The following is a 20,769-nucleotide window of genomic DNA, read 5'->3' on the forward strand; positions in this document are numbered from 1 at the left end:
CTGAAGTCAGGACGATTCATGATGGTCCGCTTGACATTACAAAAGGGCAGGACATGATTTTTAATAGCATGTGTGATCACCGCAGACAGAAATGTATGCTCTGTAACATGCTCAAATGCTGGCCACAGGTCTGGTAAGGAGCTCTTGTGGTAGAGTGCTCCATTCCGACATCAGGGCAGTTGACAGTCGTTGGATGTTCGCTGGCGCCTGTGGTCGTGCTGCAATTGCAGTACGTCTTCCCGCAGCATCCCACACGTTCCCAAAGGGATTTGAGTCGGGCGAACGGACAGACCAGTCCATTTGCTGAATATCATCTCGTTTCAAGAGCTCTTCCACCCGCTCTCTAAGATTTGGTCCCTCATTGTAATCCATAAAAATTTGGCACACGAGAATAGGACTCACGCACGGAGGATTCCACACAAACTCGATGACGTATGTAGACAGCTCATCCATTTCGGGAATCTAGGATTTCGACTATTTTTGGCTGTTATCGATACTGGCAAGATATCGGTCCAACGGATTCGAAGATTTCCAGAATAACTTAATTTCATGTGTAAAATCCAATAATAAATCATGGAAGAAATATTTTTCGTGTGATACAATTATAAATATAATTATAATAGTTTCCTGATTTTTTACTTTAATTGTACTGTGAAACATTTCTTCTTGCCAGATTTCATACTTGTACATCAAGGGGAGGTACCCAACAGGTTTTAATGAGTGAATTTGCGGATATCAAATTATGTGACATAAACGGCCGAATCCTTCGACTGAATTGACTTAGGAGCGTAATATTTTTAAACCACCAAAGGACCATAGACCTCAGTATCTGACATAAAAGTCAGTTTGATGTATCTCCCAGTTCCTGAGAAAAAGGGGTCTTAACCGATGGATAGACATCCAGACAGTCGGATAGCAAACGAAATTTTTTTTTTCGTGTGATGTAATTACAAATCAACAATATTTTGAATTTTTCCTTTGGTTGCGGTGTGAAACCTTGCTTATTGCCATGGTTCTAGGTCAACGAGAAGTGGCCTGTATGTTTAGACGAATGCTCTGCGAATGTCAAAATGGCGATATAAATGGTTGCTTGTTTTAATTGCATTGATTTAGATGCTTCACTTTTATGCATCAAAAAAGGACACATGCTATAATATATGTATGTATGTATATATTATACTGGGGACCTAGAAACGACGGGGAGGCTTCGTCCCGCCATACCCCTCAGTGGTTCACAACCCCACAACAGGCCACAGCAGTCCATCCACCCCACCTCCGCCCCACACCGAATCCAGGGTTATTGTGCGGTTCGGCCCCCAGTGTACTCCACCTCCCCCCCCCCCATCCTCTTCCAGGAATGACTCATACCAGACGAGAGTCGAGTGTAACCCCAAATGTTTGCGTGGTACAGTAATTATGGTGTACGCATACGTGGAAACGGTGTTCGCGCAGCAATCGCCAACACAGTGCCACTGAGGTGGAATAAGGGGAACCAGCCCGCATTCGCCAAGGTAGATGGAAAACCGCCTGAAAAACCATCCAGAGGCAGGCCGGCACACCGGACCTCGACAGTAATAAGCTGGGCGGATTCATGCCGGGGACCCGGCACGCCTTACCGCTCGGGAAGCAGCGCGTTAGACCGCACGGCTAGCCGTGCGGGCTTCCAATATGTGTGACATAAATTTCAGCATGACGCATCTGTCCATTGCTGAGAAAAAGATTTTGAACAGTCTGGCAGACAGACAGGCAGACCGGCAGGAAGGCAGACTGACAGACGGGCAGCAAAGTGATCCTATTAGGATTCCGTTTTTCCAAATGAGGTATGGAACCCTAAAAATGTATTAGGACTGAGTGCATCCCTAAAGCGACGCATATGGGGAAGTAGCAGTCACAATAATGTTGACTGGCGAGTGTAGTGTGCTCAAAGATTTGAATGGCAGTGCGCCTCTGTGACATTATTCCTCCTCACCCCGTAACACCTGGAGCACCAGAATGATCATGTTCGACAGTGGTCCTGATTGTATTACGCAATCCCACATTAAGAGGGTAAGTCCCGAATTACTACTCAGAATATGTTCTCATCCAATAAGAGCAGGTTACCCCAATCCTTGTTGGTCAATTCCCTACGCGCTTGGAAAATTCGCAAACGGCGCCGCCGATGTGCGAGTGTTAACGGAACACAATGTCACGATCGTCAGAGAAAGAGACCACCACCGTGCAGTACCTCAGGAGAGTTCGAGATTGTGTGCCTTTTAAAGTTACGCATATGTAGGCTAGCTAATTGGCCACCCAGTACTGGTACGAGGTAAGATGAATTTCTTGTACAGCTGAACGCTAGCAGCCGAGGTATCAAGAGTGCCAAGGCAGTTCCAACTAGGTGACCGGCATGGCAGAATCCAGGTACAAAGACGAGCAGCGTCGGCAGAAATGGAGAAATCAAAAAGCTGGGAATTTTGACTGCTGTTGCTCGGAAAGCCTTTCTGCAGCAGGTGCATCAAAAACGGCGGAGTGTCAGACAAGCTGAAAGAAGGCATCTTACAGTTCTCTGAGAATCTTTAATTATGTACTGCCAAGTATTAAAGCAAATCTGAATACATTTGGGATCTCAGAAAAGTGAGGCACATCCAGTTACACATTATTTTTCAATCTCTTTAAAACTACAGAAGTTAATATTTCACAGTGACCAAACATTTTCACAATGAACCTCTGAATTAACAACTGTTAACGGCTTAATGCGATTTCAGCAAATATCTCAGACTATAGTATTGCACAATAGCTGTCACCCCAGAAAGCCACTCATCTGTATCTTTTGTATTTATTACTTATGACTTCTTTTATATCTTTTTTATTACACAAATGTTTGTCGAACGTAGTATTCTCCACATTTATACAGCATATAAATTTATCATGAATATCTCATATCTTAACGTACTTGTGTAGTTATTTAATGAACAGTTTACCATTTTGCTGGTAACTTTATTTAAATGTTGCTTGCAATTGCTATCAAAACCTGTGCTAATTTAAGAGTGGTGAATCGCATGTGTTAGTGGATACCACAACTGAAAAGATAACCAGAAGACGCTACTGTCAAGAATTCATAAATAATTGGTTAAAAAAATTAATGACAGTTCTTTGTCATCTAAAGAGAGTACGCTTGCGCAAGAATGATATTTATTTATGAACAAATCTTTATTTCGAAATACTGTGAATGATCTGAGTGTGACTGTATATGTATTAAATTCCTTTACTTAAATATTGATCTAATATATTTGTTTAGTCCAGTAAATGTTCAAGTTGAATCAAATCACACCTGTACAGCTTAAGAATGATGTTCAGTATTTTTGGTGGAGATGGCCATCAGCCAATGGAAAAATAGACATTATCATAAAAGAGGAACAAGATAAACTCCTGTCAAGAAGGTGTAAACTGTTTTATAAATATTTAATGATAATTCATTGGCATTTAATGTGAGCATACTTGTACAAAAATACTAACTAAGTTATCTACCAGCAAACCTTTATGTGTAATTATTGCCATTTAGGTGAATGTGACGAAATATTTAAAAGCTTTTTTTGTTTAAATATAATAAATAATATATTATTTTAGTCTGGGAAGTAGTCAGGCTGAGTCAAATCATGCATGTAGAACTTAAGAATGATGTATTTTGGTAGGGATAGCCTTCAATGCTAAAATGGACAGCAGCAGAACACTAATGGAGTCAAATAGAAACCGAGACTTTTCGAATGAAGAGCTCAAGGGAGCGATTCTGGGCACTTGGATGTTCGTTCTGGAAGGAGGCAGACCTGCTTATGATAATGGGTGATATCTGACCTAGTAGGTGACAGATTCTGGGCGGTGAACGGCGGCTACAGTACTCGCTTGAAGAGACTTTATGTTGTATTTTGAGAGATCTTATTCCTGCTAACTTTTTCCGCTTGTATTACAGAACTGAGGACAGACAGAGTATACGTTTCTACTCGTCATCTCGAGTGTGTTAATTTGTAAATCATCATGTTGAACTATGAACTGTTTTTAGTTAGGGAATATTTCGTGTACTATGATTATGAAATGGACTTAGTTTTCACGTATTTTCGATGACTACTTAAATTTGTGATTTTATCACTATTCTCGTAATGCTTAACATAACTTTACTGCATTTGATAAGGATATTTTCTGTTCTTATTTTAACTGCATATCGTAGGAACACTTATTTAAGATGTAGTTCCTCGAATAAACATTATTCGACATAATTCTCTTTTGTTGACGCCAATTACAGACGTTGGAATGGAAACCTTATTACAAAATTATTCATTTAACTTTTATTTTGTACTTGCGTGTATTTTATTAACTCGCAATTTACCCAATGCTTAGACTATTTGACTGATGGATCACAGCTACACGTTACAAAATGCAGCGAATTATCTGCGTCACAAGAAAGCAGACATGCGCTGCTCGAACCTATGACTACATTGACCTGTTATTTTTAAACAGGACGGTGCATAGCCAAAGTACCTAAAGTACGAGTAACCGCAGGTAAAGAGGCAATTGGTTTCCCCCTATCGGATGATGTTTAGAAGAGCAACTACACCCGCAGTAACTGTTACGTACTATCGCAACTTGTTGTCCTCTTAACTGTGATCGCAGCTGCACGCCCCGTTCGACGTGGGTCCCTTCTTGCCTGTTACACAATTCAGCGGCCATCTGCTGCTGTAGTTGACCGTGGACCACTTCCTCTCCTTCAGGCAGCAATGCTTGTTTTCCGGAACGCTCGCCATGCACGTCAAACAATACCGTGGGTAATGCCAATTTCTGGGTAACACTCGTCAGACTTCGTCCATCTTCCAGTTTCCCTACGATTCTTCCACCTGGCCGGCCGCGGTGGTCTAGCGGTTCTAGGCGCTCAGTCCGGAACCGCGCGACCGCTACGGTCGCAGGTTCGAATCCTGCCTCGGGCATGGATGTGTGTGATGTCCTTAGGTTAGTTAGGTTTAAGTAGTTCTAAGTTCTAGGGGACTGTTAAGTCCCATAGTGCTCAGAGCCATTCTTCCAACTGATAAGATATCCATAGGATACCGGATTGTAAGGTCTGCCCAGGAGCAGATACAGACTTAGCTCACAATTTGGCAGTGAGGAAGAATAGGCTGAAGTTTAAGAGATTAGTCTGGAAGAATCAATACGCAAAGATGTGGTACACGGAAGTACTAAGGAATGAAAAGATACACCTGAAGCTCTCTAACGCTATAGCTGCTGCGATAAGGAATAACTCAGTAGGCAGTGCAGTTGAAGAGGCACTTACAAAGCTGGAAGGAAAAACATAGGTACAAACAAGGTAACTGTGAAGAAACCATGCGTAACAGAAGAAACACTTCAGTTAATTGACGAAAGAAGGAATTACAAAACGTTCAGAGACGGTCAGAAATATTGAAATACTAGTCACTCAGGAACGACATACATCGGAAGTGCAGGGAAGTTAAGGCGAAATGGGTGCTTGAAAAATGTGAAGAAGTCGAAAAAGAAATGACTGTCGAAAGTACTCTGACTCCGCACACAGAAAAGTCAAAAGAACCTTCGGTAAAGTTAAAAGCAAGGATGGCAACATTAATAATGCAATGGGAATTCCGTCGTGAAGTGCAGAGCAAATAGGTGGAAAGAGTATATCTAAAGACTACACGAGGGGGAAGACTTCTCTGATGACGTGATATAAGAAACAGGAATCGATATAGAAGAGATAGGGGACCCAGAATTAGAATGACAATTTAAAAGAACTTAGGAATACTTAAGATCAAATAAGGCAGAATGGATAGATAAAGAGTCCATCAGAATTTTTGAAATCGCTGAGGGAAGTGGGGCCCGCATCTCGTGGTCGTGCGGTAGCGTTCTCGCTTCCCACGCCCGGGTTCCCGGGTTCGATTCCCGGCGGGGTCGGGGATTTTCTCTGCCTCGTGATGGCTGGGTGTTGTGTGATGTCCTTAGGTTAGTTAGGTTTAAGTAGTTCTAAGTTCTAGGGGACTGATGACCATAGATGTTAAGTCCCATAGTGCTCAGAGCCATTTGAACCATTTTTAGGGAAGTGGGAACAAAACGACTATTCACATTGGCTTATAGAATGGATGAGTTCTGCGATATATCATCTGACTTTCGAAAAACATCATCCACACAATTCCGAAGATTACGAGAGCTGGCAAGTGCGAGAATTATCGCACAATCAGCTTAACAGCTAATGCTTCCAAGCTGCTGACAAGAATAACATACAGAAAAATCGAAAAGGAAATTGACGGTGTGTTAGACAACGAGCAGTTTGGCTTTAGGAATGATAAAGGCACCAGAGGCAGTTCTGAGGTTGCAGTTGATAATCGAAGCAAGAGTAAATAAAAATCAAGGCACGTTTATTGGATCTGTCGACCTGCAAAGATCGTTCGACAATGTCAAAGGGAGCAAGACGTCCGAAATTCTAAAAAAAAGAATAGGGATAAACTACTCGAAAAGACGGGTAATATCCTATATACACAACAGCCAAGAGGAAACTGTTGGAGTGGAAGACCAAGAACGAAGTTTACGGATTAAAAAGTGTGTAAGAGATGGATGTAGTCCTTCGCCCCTACTGTTCATCGAAGAAGCAATGACTGGCATAAAGGAAAAGTTCAAGAGTGGAATTAAAATTCAAGGTGAATGGATATCAATAATAAGATTCGTTGATGACGTTGCTGTTCTATGTGAAAGTGAAGAATAATTACAGGATCTGCTGAACCGAATAAACTAGCAAATGAGTACAGAGTATAGATTTACAGGAAATCGAAGAAAGACCAAACTAATGAGAAGTATTAGAAATGAGGAAAGCGAGACAGGATTGGTGATCACTAAGTAAATGAAGTTAGGGACTTCTGCTATCTAGCCAGCGAAACAACCCATGACGGATGGAGCAAGGAGGGCATGAAAGCAGACTACCACTGGCAAAAAGGGCGTTCCTGGCCACGAGAAGTCTCCTAATATTAAACACAGATCTTAATTTGAGGAAGAAATTACTGAAAAATTACTACGTTTGGAGCTCAGCAATGTACACTAGTGAAACATGGACTCATCATCTTGATGTTGCAGCTCTTTTGCCTGTGTTTGCCTTAACAATAACATATGTTTTTTAGTGGGTTCCGCCTTTAGCAAAACACTATTTTGTTTTTGTCCTAGACATGGACTGTTGGTAAATAAGGACAGAAGAGAATCGAAGCATTTGAGATGTGGTGCTACAGAGGAATGTTGAGAATTAGGTGGACTGACGAGGTAAGGAATGAGAATGTTTTCCATAGAATCGGCGAGAAAAGGAATATGTGAAAAACACTGGCGAGAAGAAGAGACAGGATGGAAGGACACTTGATAAGACAACATGGGATAACTTCCATAGTACTAGAGGGAGGCTGTAGAGGGTAAAAACTGTAAAGGAAGCCAGATATTAGGATTTTATGCAGCAAATAACTAACTACGTCTGTTGCAAGTGCTATTCTGAGATGAAGAGTTTGGCACAAGAGAAGAATTCGTGGCAGGCCGCATCAAAACAGTCAGAAGACTGATAACGGGAAAAGAAAAAAAATAATTAAATTCTGGTACATTAATAACCAGTGTAACCCCCAGAATGTTGAACGTAAGCGAACAAACGTGTATGCATTGTGTCGTATGCATTGTGTTGCTTAGGTGCCGGATGTAAGTGTGGAGGATGAAGTTCCATGCGCGTTGCGCTTGGTCCGGCAGTACGGGGACAGCTAATCCTGTTTGTGGTTGACGCTGCAGTTGTCGTCCGATGATCTCCCATAAGCGCTCGATTGAAGACAGATCTGGCGTTCGGGCAGGCCAGGAAACATGTTGACACTCTGTAGAGTTTGTTGGGTTACAACAACAGTACGTGGGCGAGCGTTATCCTGCTGGAAAGCACCTCCTGTACTGCTGTTCATGAATGACAGCACAACAGGTCGAAGCACCAGACTGACGTACAAATATGCAGTCAGGGTGCGTGGAATAATCACGGGGAGTACTCTTGCTGTCATAAGAAATCGCACCTCAGACCACACCTCTAGGAGTAGGTCAAGCGGGTCTATCACGCTGACATGTTGGGTGCAGGTCTTCTACCAGCCTCCTCCTGACCAACACACGGCCATCACTGGCACCAGGGCAGATCCGGCTTTCATTAGAAAACACAACAGATCTCCACGCTGCCCTCCAATGAGTTCTCGCTTGACACCACTGAAGTGGCGAAAGGCGGTGGTTTGGCATCATTGGAATGCACGCTACGGGGCAGCTGGTTCGGAGATGTCCTTGACGTAACAGATTTGTAACAGATCGTTGTGTCACTGTTGTGTCGACTGCTGCTCAAATTGCCGCTTCAGATGCAGTGCGGTGCGCCAAAGCCAAACGCCGAAAACGATGAGTTTGCCTCGGTAATGCCACGTGGTCGTCCGGAGCTTGTCTTGTGATCTTACATTCTTACGAACACCGCTCCAGCAATCGTCTATGGTGGCTACCTTTCTGCCAAGCCTTTCTGGAGTATCGCAGGAGGAACACCCAGCTTCTCGTGGCCCTATTACACGACCTCGTTCAAACTATGCGAGGTATAGACAATGGTGTCTTTGTTGGTTCAAAGGCATTCTTTACTAACAGCAACCCATCAAATCCAATATCAAAGGTACCTAACGCTAACGACCGTTACAGCATGCATTTAAAACAAACCTGATTTGCATCTGCATAGTGGCGCTATTAGCGCCACTATTATGCGACTGGCACGAAATTTGAATAGACATCATCTCTCAACTGTAGGAACACGCCTACCAACTTTCGTTTAGGTGGCACAACGTCTTACTTGGTGTTGTAATTTTTTTTTCTGTCAATGTACTTGTCAGGCCAATTTTTTTCTGTGTGGTGCATCAAGCTGTATCTGTTGGATAGGGTGGATAGCAATGTGCGGCTGTTTGCTGATGATGCTGCGGTGCACTGGAAGGTGTCGTCGTTGAGTGACTGTAGGACGATACAAGATGACTTGGACAGGATTTGTGATTGGTGTAAAAAATGGCAGCTAACTCTAAATATAGATAAATGTAAATTAATGCAGATGAATAGGAAAAAGAATCCCGTAATGTTTCAATACTCCGTTAGTAGTGTAGCGCTTGACACAGTCACGTCGATTAAATATTTGGGCGTAACATTGCAGAGCGATATGAAGTGGGACAAGTATGTAATGGCAGTTGTGGGGAAGGCGGATACTCGTATTCGGTTCATTGGTAGAATTTTGGGAAGATGTGGTTCATCTGTAAAGGAGACCGCTTATAAAACGCTAATACGACCTATTCTTGAGTACTGCTCGAGCGTTTGGGATCCCTATCAGGTTGGATTGAGGGAGGACATAGAAGCAATTCAGAGGCGGGCTGCTAGATTTGTTACTGGTAGGTTTGATCATCATGCGAGTGTCACGGAAATGCTTCAGGAACGCGGGTGGGAGTCTCTAGAGGAAAGGAGGCGTTCTTTTCGTGAATCGCTACTGAGGAAATTTAGAGAACCAGCATTTGAGGCTGACTGCAGTACAATTTTACTGCCGACAACTTACATTTCGCGGAAAGACCACAAAGATAAGATAAGAGACATTAGGGATCGTACAGAGGCATATAGGCAGTCATTTTTTCCTCGTTCTGTTTGGGAGTGGAACAGGGAGAGAAGATGCTAGCTGTGGTACAAGGTACCCTCCGCCACGCACCGTATGATGGATTGCGGAGTATGTATGTAGATGTAGATGTATTTTTCCTGGTTGCTTCAAGTTTTCTTTTAAAACGCCGATTCATTTTATTGTTTCAGTTTTAACTTCACGGAGACTTTTATTCCAGAAACCGTTAGTTGATTTGGTTGATTACTTTTTCTCAAATTTTTCAATGGAATTTTAGCCTCCGTTTATTCGTGTCCGAATAAATATTGGTACACTTTTCAATTTCTTTATTTGCTCTTGGTCTGTTTGAACCATCTTTAGTATAATTTAGACCTACAGTTTTTCTGATAACTTTTCTTTTTCTCTTTCGGATTTCTTCAATGTCCATCTTTCTGTTTAAAATGGGTGTTACAGGCCCGATTAAGGAACATCTGGTTTGATGAGTTTGTTATAACGTCACAGTTTCGTGTATTTTGAAATGAATGTTTTGTTACAGATATTTTTTAAATTTCGAAAGCTATTTCCACTTTGTAACAGCGAATTTGGTAACCAGTGTTTTTCAGACCAGTTTCCTGAATGAGAAAGTCTATCGCTTTTCCCATATTTAGCTTTTAGAATTTTGGGAGCCAATTTGTTACTACACATGTGTTTTGTTTTGTAAAATGTTATGGTTCAAATGGCTCTGAGCACTATGGGACTTAACATCTGAGGTCATCAGTCCCCTAGAACTTAGAACTACTGAAACCTAACTAACCTAAGGACAACACACACATCCATGCCCGACGCAGGATTCGAACCTGCGACCGTAGCAGTCGCGCGGTTCCAGACTGACGCGCCTAGAACCGCTTGGCCACTCCGGCCGGCTAAAATGTTACTTGGAGCCGTAATATTTATACTGTTTGTCCTTGCGTTGTTTGAAAGTCATGTTTCATTTATTTACCCCTTCAGACGACTGTATAATCTAAATGTGTCATAAAAAAGGAAAGTTCCCTTTTACTAGTAAATTAATGGTCTTGACCATCAACTGTGTACTTACGCTGTGATAAGTTCCATCAAAATTGATGAAAGTAGTGTCAGTGGATGAGCATTTTACAACATATGTCTTGTTGCGCTCCAACGGCAGACAACACCGGCGGATCTTGAGAGCAGCTTAACAGACTCGTGCTTTTATCAGAATGAGTAAAAATTGCAGCCATCATACTGTATGGTTTCGTAAGAACTTTTCGGAAGACACTCGCATACTTACACGTCAGATCGGCCTCAGTGATCACGCCAGCGTTGTTGATTAAAATGTCGACGCCGGACAGGTTTTCTTTGATCCACTTGAACGCTGCCAGTACGCTCTTCTCGTCTGCGACATCGCCCTGAATAGCGTGCAGTTTACCAGGGGCGTCCTTGAGAGCGAGTGCCTGTAAGAAAAGAAGCAAACAGCGGATGAAGCGCTGTGACTCACAGGATTCTAGCAGAGCCAGGGCCGCAAGGAACAGTGGTGCTCACGTTCCACAGTAGGAAATCAGTAATGATTAAATGTCGTATGCATTCTTTTGGACAATGCTTAAAGTGAGTACTTTAATGTGAAAGTGCTTAAACGCTTCTTGCGATATGTCATACCTGAACGACTATCTGTTTTCACCACTAAATATATCTAAAGGGTAATAAGTTACAGCTGACACTGTAAAAAATACAATTAATTAGAAAAATATTGCTCATTATAATGAAAAGATTTCTACTTGAGACAGTCTAATTACCTTGGCTACAGTTAGTGTTACGTGCAGCAATGCATAATGCCGCAAGTTAAAATCTAGCTTTCCTGCCTATCACAAGAAAAAAAAAAAATTGTTCGCTAACAGCTCAACTAACTTCACTGCACTCTGTGTTTCGTGCAATCATTAGAATTCACAAACATCCACAGAGTGAAAGTCAAAATCAAAAGTGAAAATAACGCGTTTCCATCTCTTTTCACTTAGGATCCCACAGATTTTGGACTATTACTGCCACCCTGACACACATTGATTAACGAAAGGAAAACAGTGGTCAGGTAACTACTTCTGTTTACAGATGTTTACATTTCCTGTCAGCAAGAAAAGCTGTTTGCAGTCTTAGGAAATGTCATACAGGTTGCCCACTTATCGCAATGATGGCTGTAATTCGTGGCGAGGAAGCAATGACAAAACGTTAAGCAATAAATACAACTGCAATAGCGAGAAAGGAATGCTTTAATGAGCCACTGACTGAATGAAACCCAAAAGATCAGTGACAAAGGTTGGACGAAGGTTGAAATGTGTGGTAAAAATTACAACGGCGGTTGGGAAAACACAGCGGAAGAAATAAAGGAACTCAGTTATCCATCAAGTAAAGGAATACCATAGTACAGGGCACATAAGGAGCAGATTACTGAGTGAGAAAGAGTTTCTGTTACAAAAGATGCTTTCTTGCATCGAATGTACAGGTTGAACTGACAAAGAAGTTATTGGTAGTGTACGATGAGAGCACAGTACTGCATAATACAACCTAAATCATGGGGGGAAATCCACAGGAAAAGATAGAGGTATTATTTTAAATGCAGCATCACTGAAGGGAGTTAAAAATGAGGAGCACAGGTGACGTAATAAGTGAACACGTACGGGAAAGAATTCACTTGGAAGAGAATCTAACAAGTTCGAATGACACGTTTTAAAATTCGATGTTGTGCCTCTCCTGCCATCAATGACGGTCATTTGTCTATGAATCTCCGCACTGGTTTACAATGCCAGTTTGCAGTATAGCAGCACAAACCGTTGGAGAAACGATTCCATGTCACCGACAATAATGGCCATCAGAGTCACAAGTCATCACCAAGTTATTATTTGACATAAGTCCAAATTTCGTTAGAGACTGAACGTCATAAGCTGTACTGACAGAGCCATATTTCCCAAAATAGAAGTTGCTGTTTTGTTCATTTTTCCTTTATTCGTTATCGAAGTGCAAACGTAGAGTTTCAGTGAAGTAATTAAAGCACAGGTAGATGGAATAGTGAACAGACTTGACACGGGCAACATCTAGGAATACTGCTTCATTTTCGGTGCATCCACATTGCAGTAGTCCAACATTAAAGACCACAGTTATCAGATATGAAATGTGAAAACAACAGGAATATGAACTTAGTAATGAAAACTTTGACACTCATATAAAAGGATGTATTCTAGTGCAGAAAGTTGGTTGTTGGCAACAGAGTGAAAACGAGTTGTGAAATCCACTATTACTCGATTAACACGGTTGTTCCATGGGTAGGTTGCTGCTAGTTTCTTTGCTTCTTCGGATTAAACGTCTGTTGTGTTTCCTGAAAACAAATGTAAAATTTGTTAAACACTTCAAAAATGGTTCAAATGGCTCTGAGCACTATGGGACTTAACAGCTGTGGCCATCAGTCCCCTAGAACTTAGAACTACTTAAACCTAACTAACCTAAGGACATCACACACATCCACGCCGAGGCAGGATTCGAACCTGCGACCGTAGCAGTCGCGCGGTTCCGGACTGCGCGCCTAGAACCGCGAGACCACCGCGGCCGGCATGTTAAACACTTCATTGAAACTCTACGTCTGCACTCCTGAATACCGGCGCAGCTATTATTCAACTATGTGTGGACTTTAGGACCAGACTTTATCGCAGCAGCTGCTTTTTCCACTATGTCTGGTAGCGTTGAGGAAGACGGTAGTCCATAAAAAATGAGTCTGGTCACTGTTGCACATGCGTTCCCTTCTTATGTTTTCGTGTTTAATAAACATGTTCACATCTGCCGCAAATGATTCTGCTGTCTGCATTATAATACGGGTTTCTTCCATGTGTTAGCTAGCGAAGACTATAGTCATGTGCCTACACATTCTTCTTCGAAGGCACCCACGTACTCGCAACGAGGTTTAAAGTAGTCCGGAAGAACAGCTGTAGTCGCTTCGAGAGTACACACTTGATAGTGCCAATTACGCACAACTGATCCATTGTTCTTATCTGTATCAAATCATGCTCTTACTCCTTTAAAGTCTTATTCCTATAAAGTCTTCAGTTTTGGTGTTAAGTTTCCTTCGACGGACATGCATCCTGCCTTTAGCACAACACGTAATCACCTCCTAGATAGATTTCGAAAGAAAGCATCTATCATGACCCATTAGTTTCCTAAAAGAATTCTAACTGCGGTTATTGCAGTCCTCATAAATACTGTCCAGTGTCCGCTCATCAGCGCGCCACAGTACGCTTGTCGTGGTGTTTTTGGGGGATTAAGGTGCTCATTCACGTTGCCTTATGTTTCCTTCAGCTACTGGACGTCACATTTCGGAACTTCTCTTTCATCTTCATTAGTATCACAATCACTATTCCTCTCCAAAGCGCCTGTATGAATTTTTGCGCTTTGAATTGTGCATGTAATGTGCATGAAAACAACTCATCCTCTACCCCACTCCTCTCACCTTTTCACTTAGCAGTTGCCAACGCCCACACGATTCGTTGGCTTCCACTCACTCACAGCTGCCGTTGTACGCGCGCTGCACTATCAAACACAGTAACAGCCTCTCTCTCACTGTGTACCGAGATACAAAAGAGCGAGGCTAGTACTGTGACCTGCAGATGGCGTTGTCACATGCATATGTACTTTCACAGGTGAGTGACATTAACAGTTGAGGTCTTTCTAATTTTTCTAAACCGAGAGAAATCGCCAGACGTAAAGGTAACCTCAGGCGTATCCCAAGGGATCGCTGGAGCTCCCAATAACCATCAAGCCTTTGCCCGAACTTGGGGATCGGAGGCTCGTCTATCCCGTGAAGTAACATAGATGGAGTTCTGTGGCTTCTCTGCCGAAAGAGCACAATGCTGATTCAATCACAAGTGTTTAGGAGCTCACCATTCAACGTGTATTGTTGCATGTAGAGTTCCACAGCAGGCTATCCCTATGTGTTCACATGTTGACCCAATGATATCGTCAGTAACGATTGCAGTGGACACAGGACCAGCGGAATTCGACCGTCGATCAATGGAAACCTGTTAGCTCTTCTGGTGAATCACATTTACGCTACACTAGGTCGATAGTCGTCTCCACAAACGACGTCATCGAGCTGAACAGCAGCTCGAAACGTACAGCGCTTAACGGACGCAGGCTTTTGGAAGCAATATTATGCTGTTGGAGACATTCTCCTGCGCTTGTATGGGACCCACGGTATCAATCGATGATACGCTGACAGCTGCGAATCACTTGCGTCTCTTCATGCTTGATGACTTCCCCGACGTCCATGTTATCTTTCAGCAGTACAATTTTCCGTGTCTCGGAGCCACCACCGTGCTACCGGAGTTTGAGGAGCTCTATCGTGAACTCGCATTGATGTCTCGGCGATTAAATTTGCCTGATGTAAATCCTGTAGAACCCATAGGGGTCGCTATCGAGCGCCATTATCGCGTACGCGAATTACACTAGGCCTGTCTATGTGTAGACATCTAATGCCTAATATTTCCAGAAAGTTACCAACACACTGTCGGATGGCTGATACGCAGAATTAGTGGTGTATTTTGTTCCAAAGACTGACAAAAAAGCTATTATGCAGTGGCCACTTTTACAGATGAGTGGCATTAATAGCTGAGGTCATTCTAATTTTTCTAAACCAAGAGAAATCGTCAGACGTAAAGGTAACTTCAGGCGTATCCCAAGGGATCGTTAAAGGACAGTTGATTTCCAGAATATGTATAAATGACGGGTTAGACATCGTCAGAAGTTCCATGAGGTTTTCCGCGCTTGATTGCGTTATGTACAGAGAAGGCGGAGCGCTAGAAAAGCAAAGCGAGATACAGGACGGCGTGCAGAGGATCGACACTTGGCGCTGGAGTCGGAAGTTTATCCTCAACATACATAAATGCAACATACTGAGCGTAAACACACGGAAAGATCCGTAACTGCATGATTGCACGATTTCAAAACGAACACTGGAAGCAGTCAAGTCCGTTAAATAATACGTGCCAGTACACGTCAGCATTGATTTAAAGAGGAACACCCACATAAAGCCAACCCCAGGTAAGGCAGATGATAGGCTGAGATATACTGAAAGGTGTACTCCATCCACAAAGAAGCTAGCCTGTATTGTTGAGAAGAACGGTGTAATGTTCCTTCAGACATGCATGCATGTTCTTAGCAACACAGGCACTGTAAATTCATATTTTTCTGCCGGGATCAGATAGCGACATTCAATTAAAATGTCCTCCCCTGTGTAGGAATTACGTAATGTGTGTATGAGTATAGACTGTGACGCAGGAAGGACGACATATAGAAATATGGGTCTAGCTATGAGTCGTGTACGAATAGCCAAAGCGTATAAGGTGACCACTCGAGCAGAGTGGGAAACCCAGGTCCATGTGCCGATCGAGTAAAAATTTTCACTGTTGCTATTGCCTTATATAGCTGATGGTTGTCACCATTCGCGACTGCGAATACAGTTCGTGTAAATATTTTTACCAGATAGGACTGATAGAGGAAGTGAAAAACGTCGAAAGGAGAGCAGCGCTTTCTCCACTGGTTCACTTAGTAAGCGCGAAAGAATCAGGAAAGATGCTCAGCCCAATAGTGACAGATACTGCAAGAGAGTTCTCTGTATGAAGGCGTGTTTTATTATTAAAATTTCGACAGTGTACATTAGTAGAAGTATCAACCGAAACATTGCTTCTCCCTAAATATATTCCCTCTAAAGACTCTGAAGCAAAAATTCAAGAGATGCGAGCTCACAAGGAGGCTTACGAACTATCTTCTTCACTCACACTATTGGTGACTGGAGCAGGGAAGGGGTATCATCCGCCACACTTGGAGTACACGAGATGTGTGAGAAAAGTAATGAGACTGACAACAGTGCAAGCAATGTGGCAACACTGTATTGTTCTATTTGTGTAGACCAGTGTGTTCATCCCTTCCACAGTTAGGCATAGTCCGCGTTTCAGCTCGCTTCTGCCATGTCGTGATTTTTGTGTTTTGTTTGGTGTTACGAAAATGGAACAGCGGAATTTAGAGCAGTGATACGCCATCAAGTAATGTGTCAAAGTTCGCCTGTTTAGCTAGGTGGTAACGTGCTCGCCTCCCATGCAATCGGGCCCGGGTTCGATACCGGAGATTTTCTCCGTTCGGGGAGTGGTTGTTGTGTTGTCCTCATCATCATTTCATTCTCATCACCGGCGCGCAAGTCGCCCAATGTGGCGCCGACTGAAATAGGGCTTGCACTTGGTGGCCGAACTTTCCCAGATGGGTCCTCCCAGCCAACGAAGCTGTATACGCTCATTTCATTCTTTCTGTGTTAAACTTGGGGAATCCGCGACTGCGACCTTTGAAGAGTGGGAAAAGCCCTATAGGGAACATTATTAACCAAATGCACAAGTTGTTAGCTGGCACAATGCATTTTTGGAAGACCGAGTATACGTTGAAAACGAACCTCGCTGAGGGAAATTTTCAGTTTCAAAAGTCGACGAAAACGTTCGTGCTCTTGTGAGATAAGACCGACGTTTAACAATAAGGATGATAGGTGACCTGTTAAACTCTTTCACCACATATCAAATTTTGACCAAAAATTTGCACATGCCAAGTTTGTGCCAAAAATGTGCCGAAAAACCTCACAACTGAGCAGAGCAGTCGAAGAAACGCGTGCGTTAATCTTCTTGAAAGGACAGCCAATGATCACGAATGGTTCAGTGGTGTGACCGCAGGTGATGAATCTTGGATTTTTGAGTATAGTCATGAGACAAAGCCGCAAAGTCAGGGGTGGCACACGGAGACATATCCTGGACCGAAAGCTCAAATAAGCAGATCAAAGATCAAAACACTGCTGATTTGCTTTTTTGACAGTAGGGATATCGGGCATAATGAATTTGTTCCTCCAGGACCAACTGTGAACCAAGCGTCTGCAAAGATATCCTTGAAATGTTCTGTAAAAGGACCAGTCGAGTGAGACTGACATTGCAGACAAGTGAATGCTGGATCATGACAATGTCCCCTGTCACACGACCACTTCCACGACGGAATTTTTCGCCTCAAAAGGCATGCCTGGTGTTCCACAGCACCCCTGTTCTTCTAATCTGAGTCCTCGTGACTTTTTTTTTTCTTTTCCTTACCGAGCGAGGCGGCGCAGTGGTTAGACACTGGACTCGCATTCGGGAGGACGACGGTTCAATCCCGCGTCCGGCCATCCTGATTTAGATTTTCCGTGATTTCCCTAAATCGCTCCAGACAAATGCCGGGATGGTTCCTAGAAAGGGCACGGCCGACTTCCTTCCCCATCCCTCCCTAATCCGATGAGACCGATGACCTCGCTGTCTGGTCTCCTTCCCCAAAACCACCCACTTTTTTCTTTTCTCGAATATGAAAAATGTCTTCAAAGGACGTCATTTTGGGACTCTGGAGAAGATTGAAAAAAATGTGACCAACATGTTAAAGGCTCTACCACTTGAAGCTTCTCAGCGCTGCAAGCAAGGATGGGAACTACTACTCCTCTGGTGTATAGCTGCAGAAAGGATTTTGAAGGTAACAATATTATTGTTTGAAAAAAAAAAAAAGAACTTTGGTAGATAATACAAACAGTGTCAGTACATCTCTTACATCCCTCGCAGATGTAGCTGTATGCTCATAGTTATATTTTAAGCGCGTTTCCAGTCAGTTTTACCCTTTAGAACTTGTCTTTTATGTAAAAACCTGTACTAAACAAGAATAGGCCAGAGGGACAAGTGCTGCGGTATTCTGGAACTGCTGACATGGAACTGGAAGGAGTATAACAGAGAAAATGGGATGTCAAACGAGAAGGAGCATATGCAGAATAAAGGAATGGTGATTTTTCGTGTAATAGGTAAGAAAGAGACCAATGACTGTCAGTCACTAAGTAGTTGAAAGAGAGAGAGTACTGAAAGAAATGGACTGAGTGGTTGGGTTACGGGAGGTGTGTTTTCTGTGGAACTCCTACCTTGACCCTGTCGACCCTCCTTGCCAGGCCGACGACGGTGAGTCCGTGTCTGAGCAGCGCCTGTGTGATGGCGGCGCCGATGCCGGAGCTGGCGCCAGTCACCAGTGCGACGCGGCCTGCGTACGTCTCGATGCCCATGCCTGCTGCTGTTGGCTGCACTGATGCGACCGACTACCAAGGCCGGCCCCACTCCCTTTATATAGACGCGATCTCCGGCGTCGGGGAAAAGTGCTGCGTCACCATCATTCCCCTCCACAGCGACAACTCGAGCTCCACCCGGCTACACTTTGACTGATAAGGAAGGCGGAGATCCGCACACTCCCTCTGGAACTACCTTACCGCCATTTACTTCGTCTTCTCGTTGATCTTGAGGTGTAGCGCCGTATAACGATCCTGCCTTGGAGGCGGTTAAGTGGGAGATGTGTCTTTGTCAGAGCTGGATAGTGACAGATGGTAACGCGAGACTGGACGCGCACGTAGTTTATGTATCAGCCGATAGAGGACAATATTGGATAGGGGACTGAGATTTTAGTTTCGATTGTGCCCACTAGAGTGCACTAAAGTAATAGAATGTTTTTCATAGACTGTTCTAGTATTTTCATAAAGTGTTATTATGTCTTTTTGTGTATGTAAAATGTTATGAATGTGTTTTAGCGGTATGAATGATGCGTGAGTGTGGTTTAAGGTTAATATGAAGATAATTGTTTAACGAGTTATGTAGTAGGATTTAGTGTGGGAACATTTCGAAGAAGTATGGATATTGACAAAGGGGATTTTTGTAGAATACATTTGTTAAGTAAGTTTATGGTAAAGGGAAAGTTAATTCAGGTACAAATAACTTTATGCATAAACAAAACTTCAGCATATTAGATAATGACGCCGGTAAAAAGTGCAGTCGTTAGGTTTACTATTTTGCGATTGGTTATTGAAGAAAAGCGCGGATTGGCGCGGGAGAATGTTGTTTTGCTATTGACTGTTGAGTAAACTGACGAATGGTAAAGCAACATTCTTCGCGCGCCTTTCTCTGCTGGTAGAGAAGACAGAGGTATTATAGAGAAATGTGGGAGCCTAGCCATGAAACAGATCGGACGTGTGTAGTAGTAGTTCCGATGGAAACGGTTAAGTTGTCGTATCTAACAGTGTTTCACACATCAAAAGTGTGGTAAAGTGAGGGCATAATTATTCCGATGGGTGTGTAGAAATTTCGGAATTTTTTGACGAGAAAAGACATATCTTCCGCGTGGCGTATTGAGTAGGTCGGTGGCTAAAAAACTGTGACTGCATTTGGTACCGACAGACATAATATTGGGCGAGCATTCTCAATCAAAAACAATCAGTATTTTTGTAGCTATTACGTTTTCGGGAAATGCAACACCATAAACTTGCTAACGTGAGTGAAAGGGATTGTGAGTGACTGTTTTAAGACTAGCACGGGCTTGGCAGTGATACTTGTTCATCTAAGTTTCAGAATATATTAATTAAGGACAAAATTTCCAACCTTTCATTTCGTGTGAAAACTTTCTCCCGTAACGTAGATTAGTGACTTTAATTGCAGCCTTTTTCACGTCGAAGTACAGTAGCTTTCGCTCGGCATCCCTACTGATGATATGCTGAGACAACGTTCACAGGTAGGTGCAGGTTCGTCTTAAAGGGACGGAAGGAATCGCGCCGCCGCGATCTGCCGGATGATAGGCAAACAAATAACAAGTTCACGAACTTGTTGTGAAATGCACACTTCTGGACGTCAATGAAGTCCTAAAATCTAAATATCTCGGAGAAATCATTCAAAAGACTGGAATGACCAAACGAGCAAACAATTAACTCTCCATTAAAGTTACTTTTTTTTAATCATCAGTCTTCTGACTCGTTTGATGCGCCCCACAACGAATTCCGGTGCTGTATCTCTTTTCGTAGATTCAGCAGAGAACTTCCTCATCCTTTATCTTGACAGTCAATTTAATTTTCAACTTTCTTATGATCATCATATTTGAATGCTTCGATCACCTCCTATTCAAGTTTTCCCACAGTCCATGATTCACTACCATAGAATGATGTGCTCCAAACGTACATTTTTAGAAATTTCTTCCTCAAATGAAGACATGTGTTTCATAATATTATATTTATTTTGCCGAGAAACGCCATCTTT

The 20,769-nt window shown here is 42.9% G+C and overlaps 1 protein-coding gene across 1 annotated transcript in view; it reads right to left on the minus strand.

Annotated features, from left to right (window-relative positions):
• The window catches only part of LOC124595048 (dehydrogenase/reductase SDR family member 11-like), a 46,221-nt gene extending 27,413 nt beyond the window's left edge, over positions 1 to 18,808 (minus strand). Inside the window, exons 1-2 of the mRNA XM_047133612.1 lie at positions 18,624 to 18,808; positions 10,923 to 11,085 (exon numbers count right to left, since the gene is read on the minus strand). Coding sequence (XP_046989568.1) covers positions 10,923 to 11,085; positions 18,624 to 18,761 — 301 coding nt within the window. The 5' untranslated portion in view covers positions 18,762 to 18,808. The remainder of the gene's footprint in view (positions 1 to 10,922; positions 11,086 to 18,623) is intronic.
• Positions 18,809 to 20,769: the final 1,961 nt, after the last annotated feature.

The sequence above is a fragment of the Schistocerca americana genome, chromosome 2, assembly GCF_021461395.2.
Source record: "Schistocerca americana isolate TAMUIC-IGC-003095 chromosome 2, iqSchAmer2.1, whole genome shotgun sequence".
In the NCBI taxonomy this organism is placed as follows: Eukaryota; Metazoa; Arthropoda; class Insecta; order Orthoptera; family Acrididae; genus Schistocerca; species Schistocerca americana.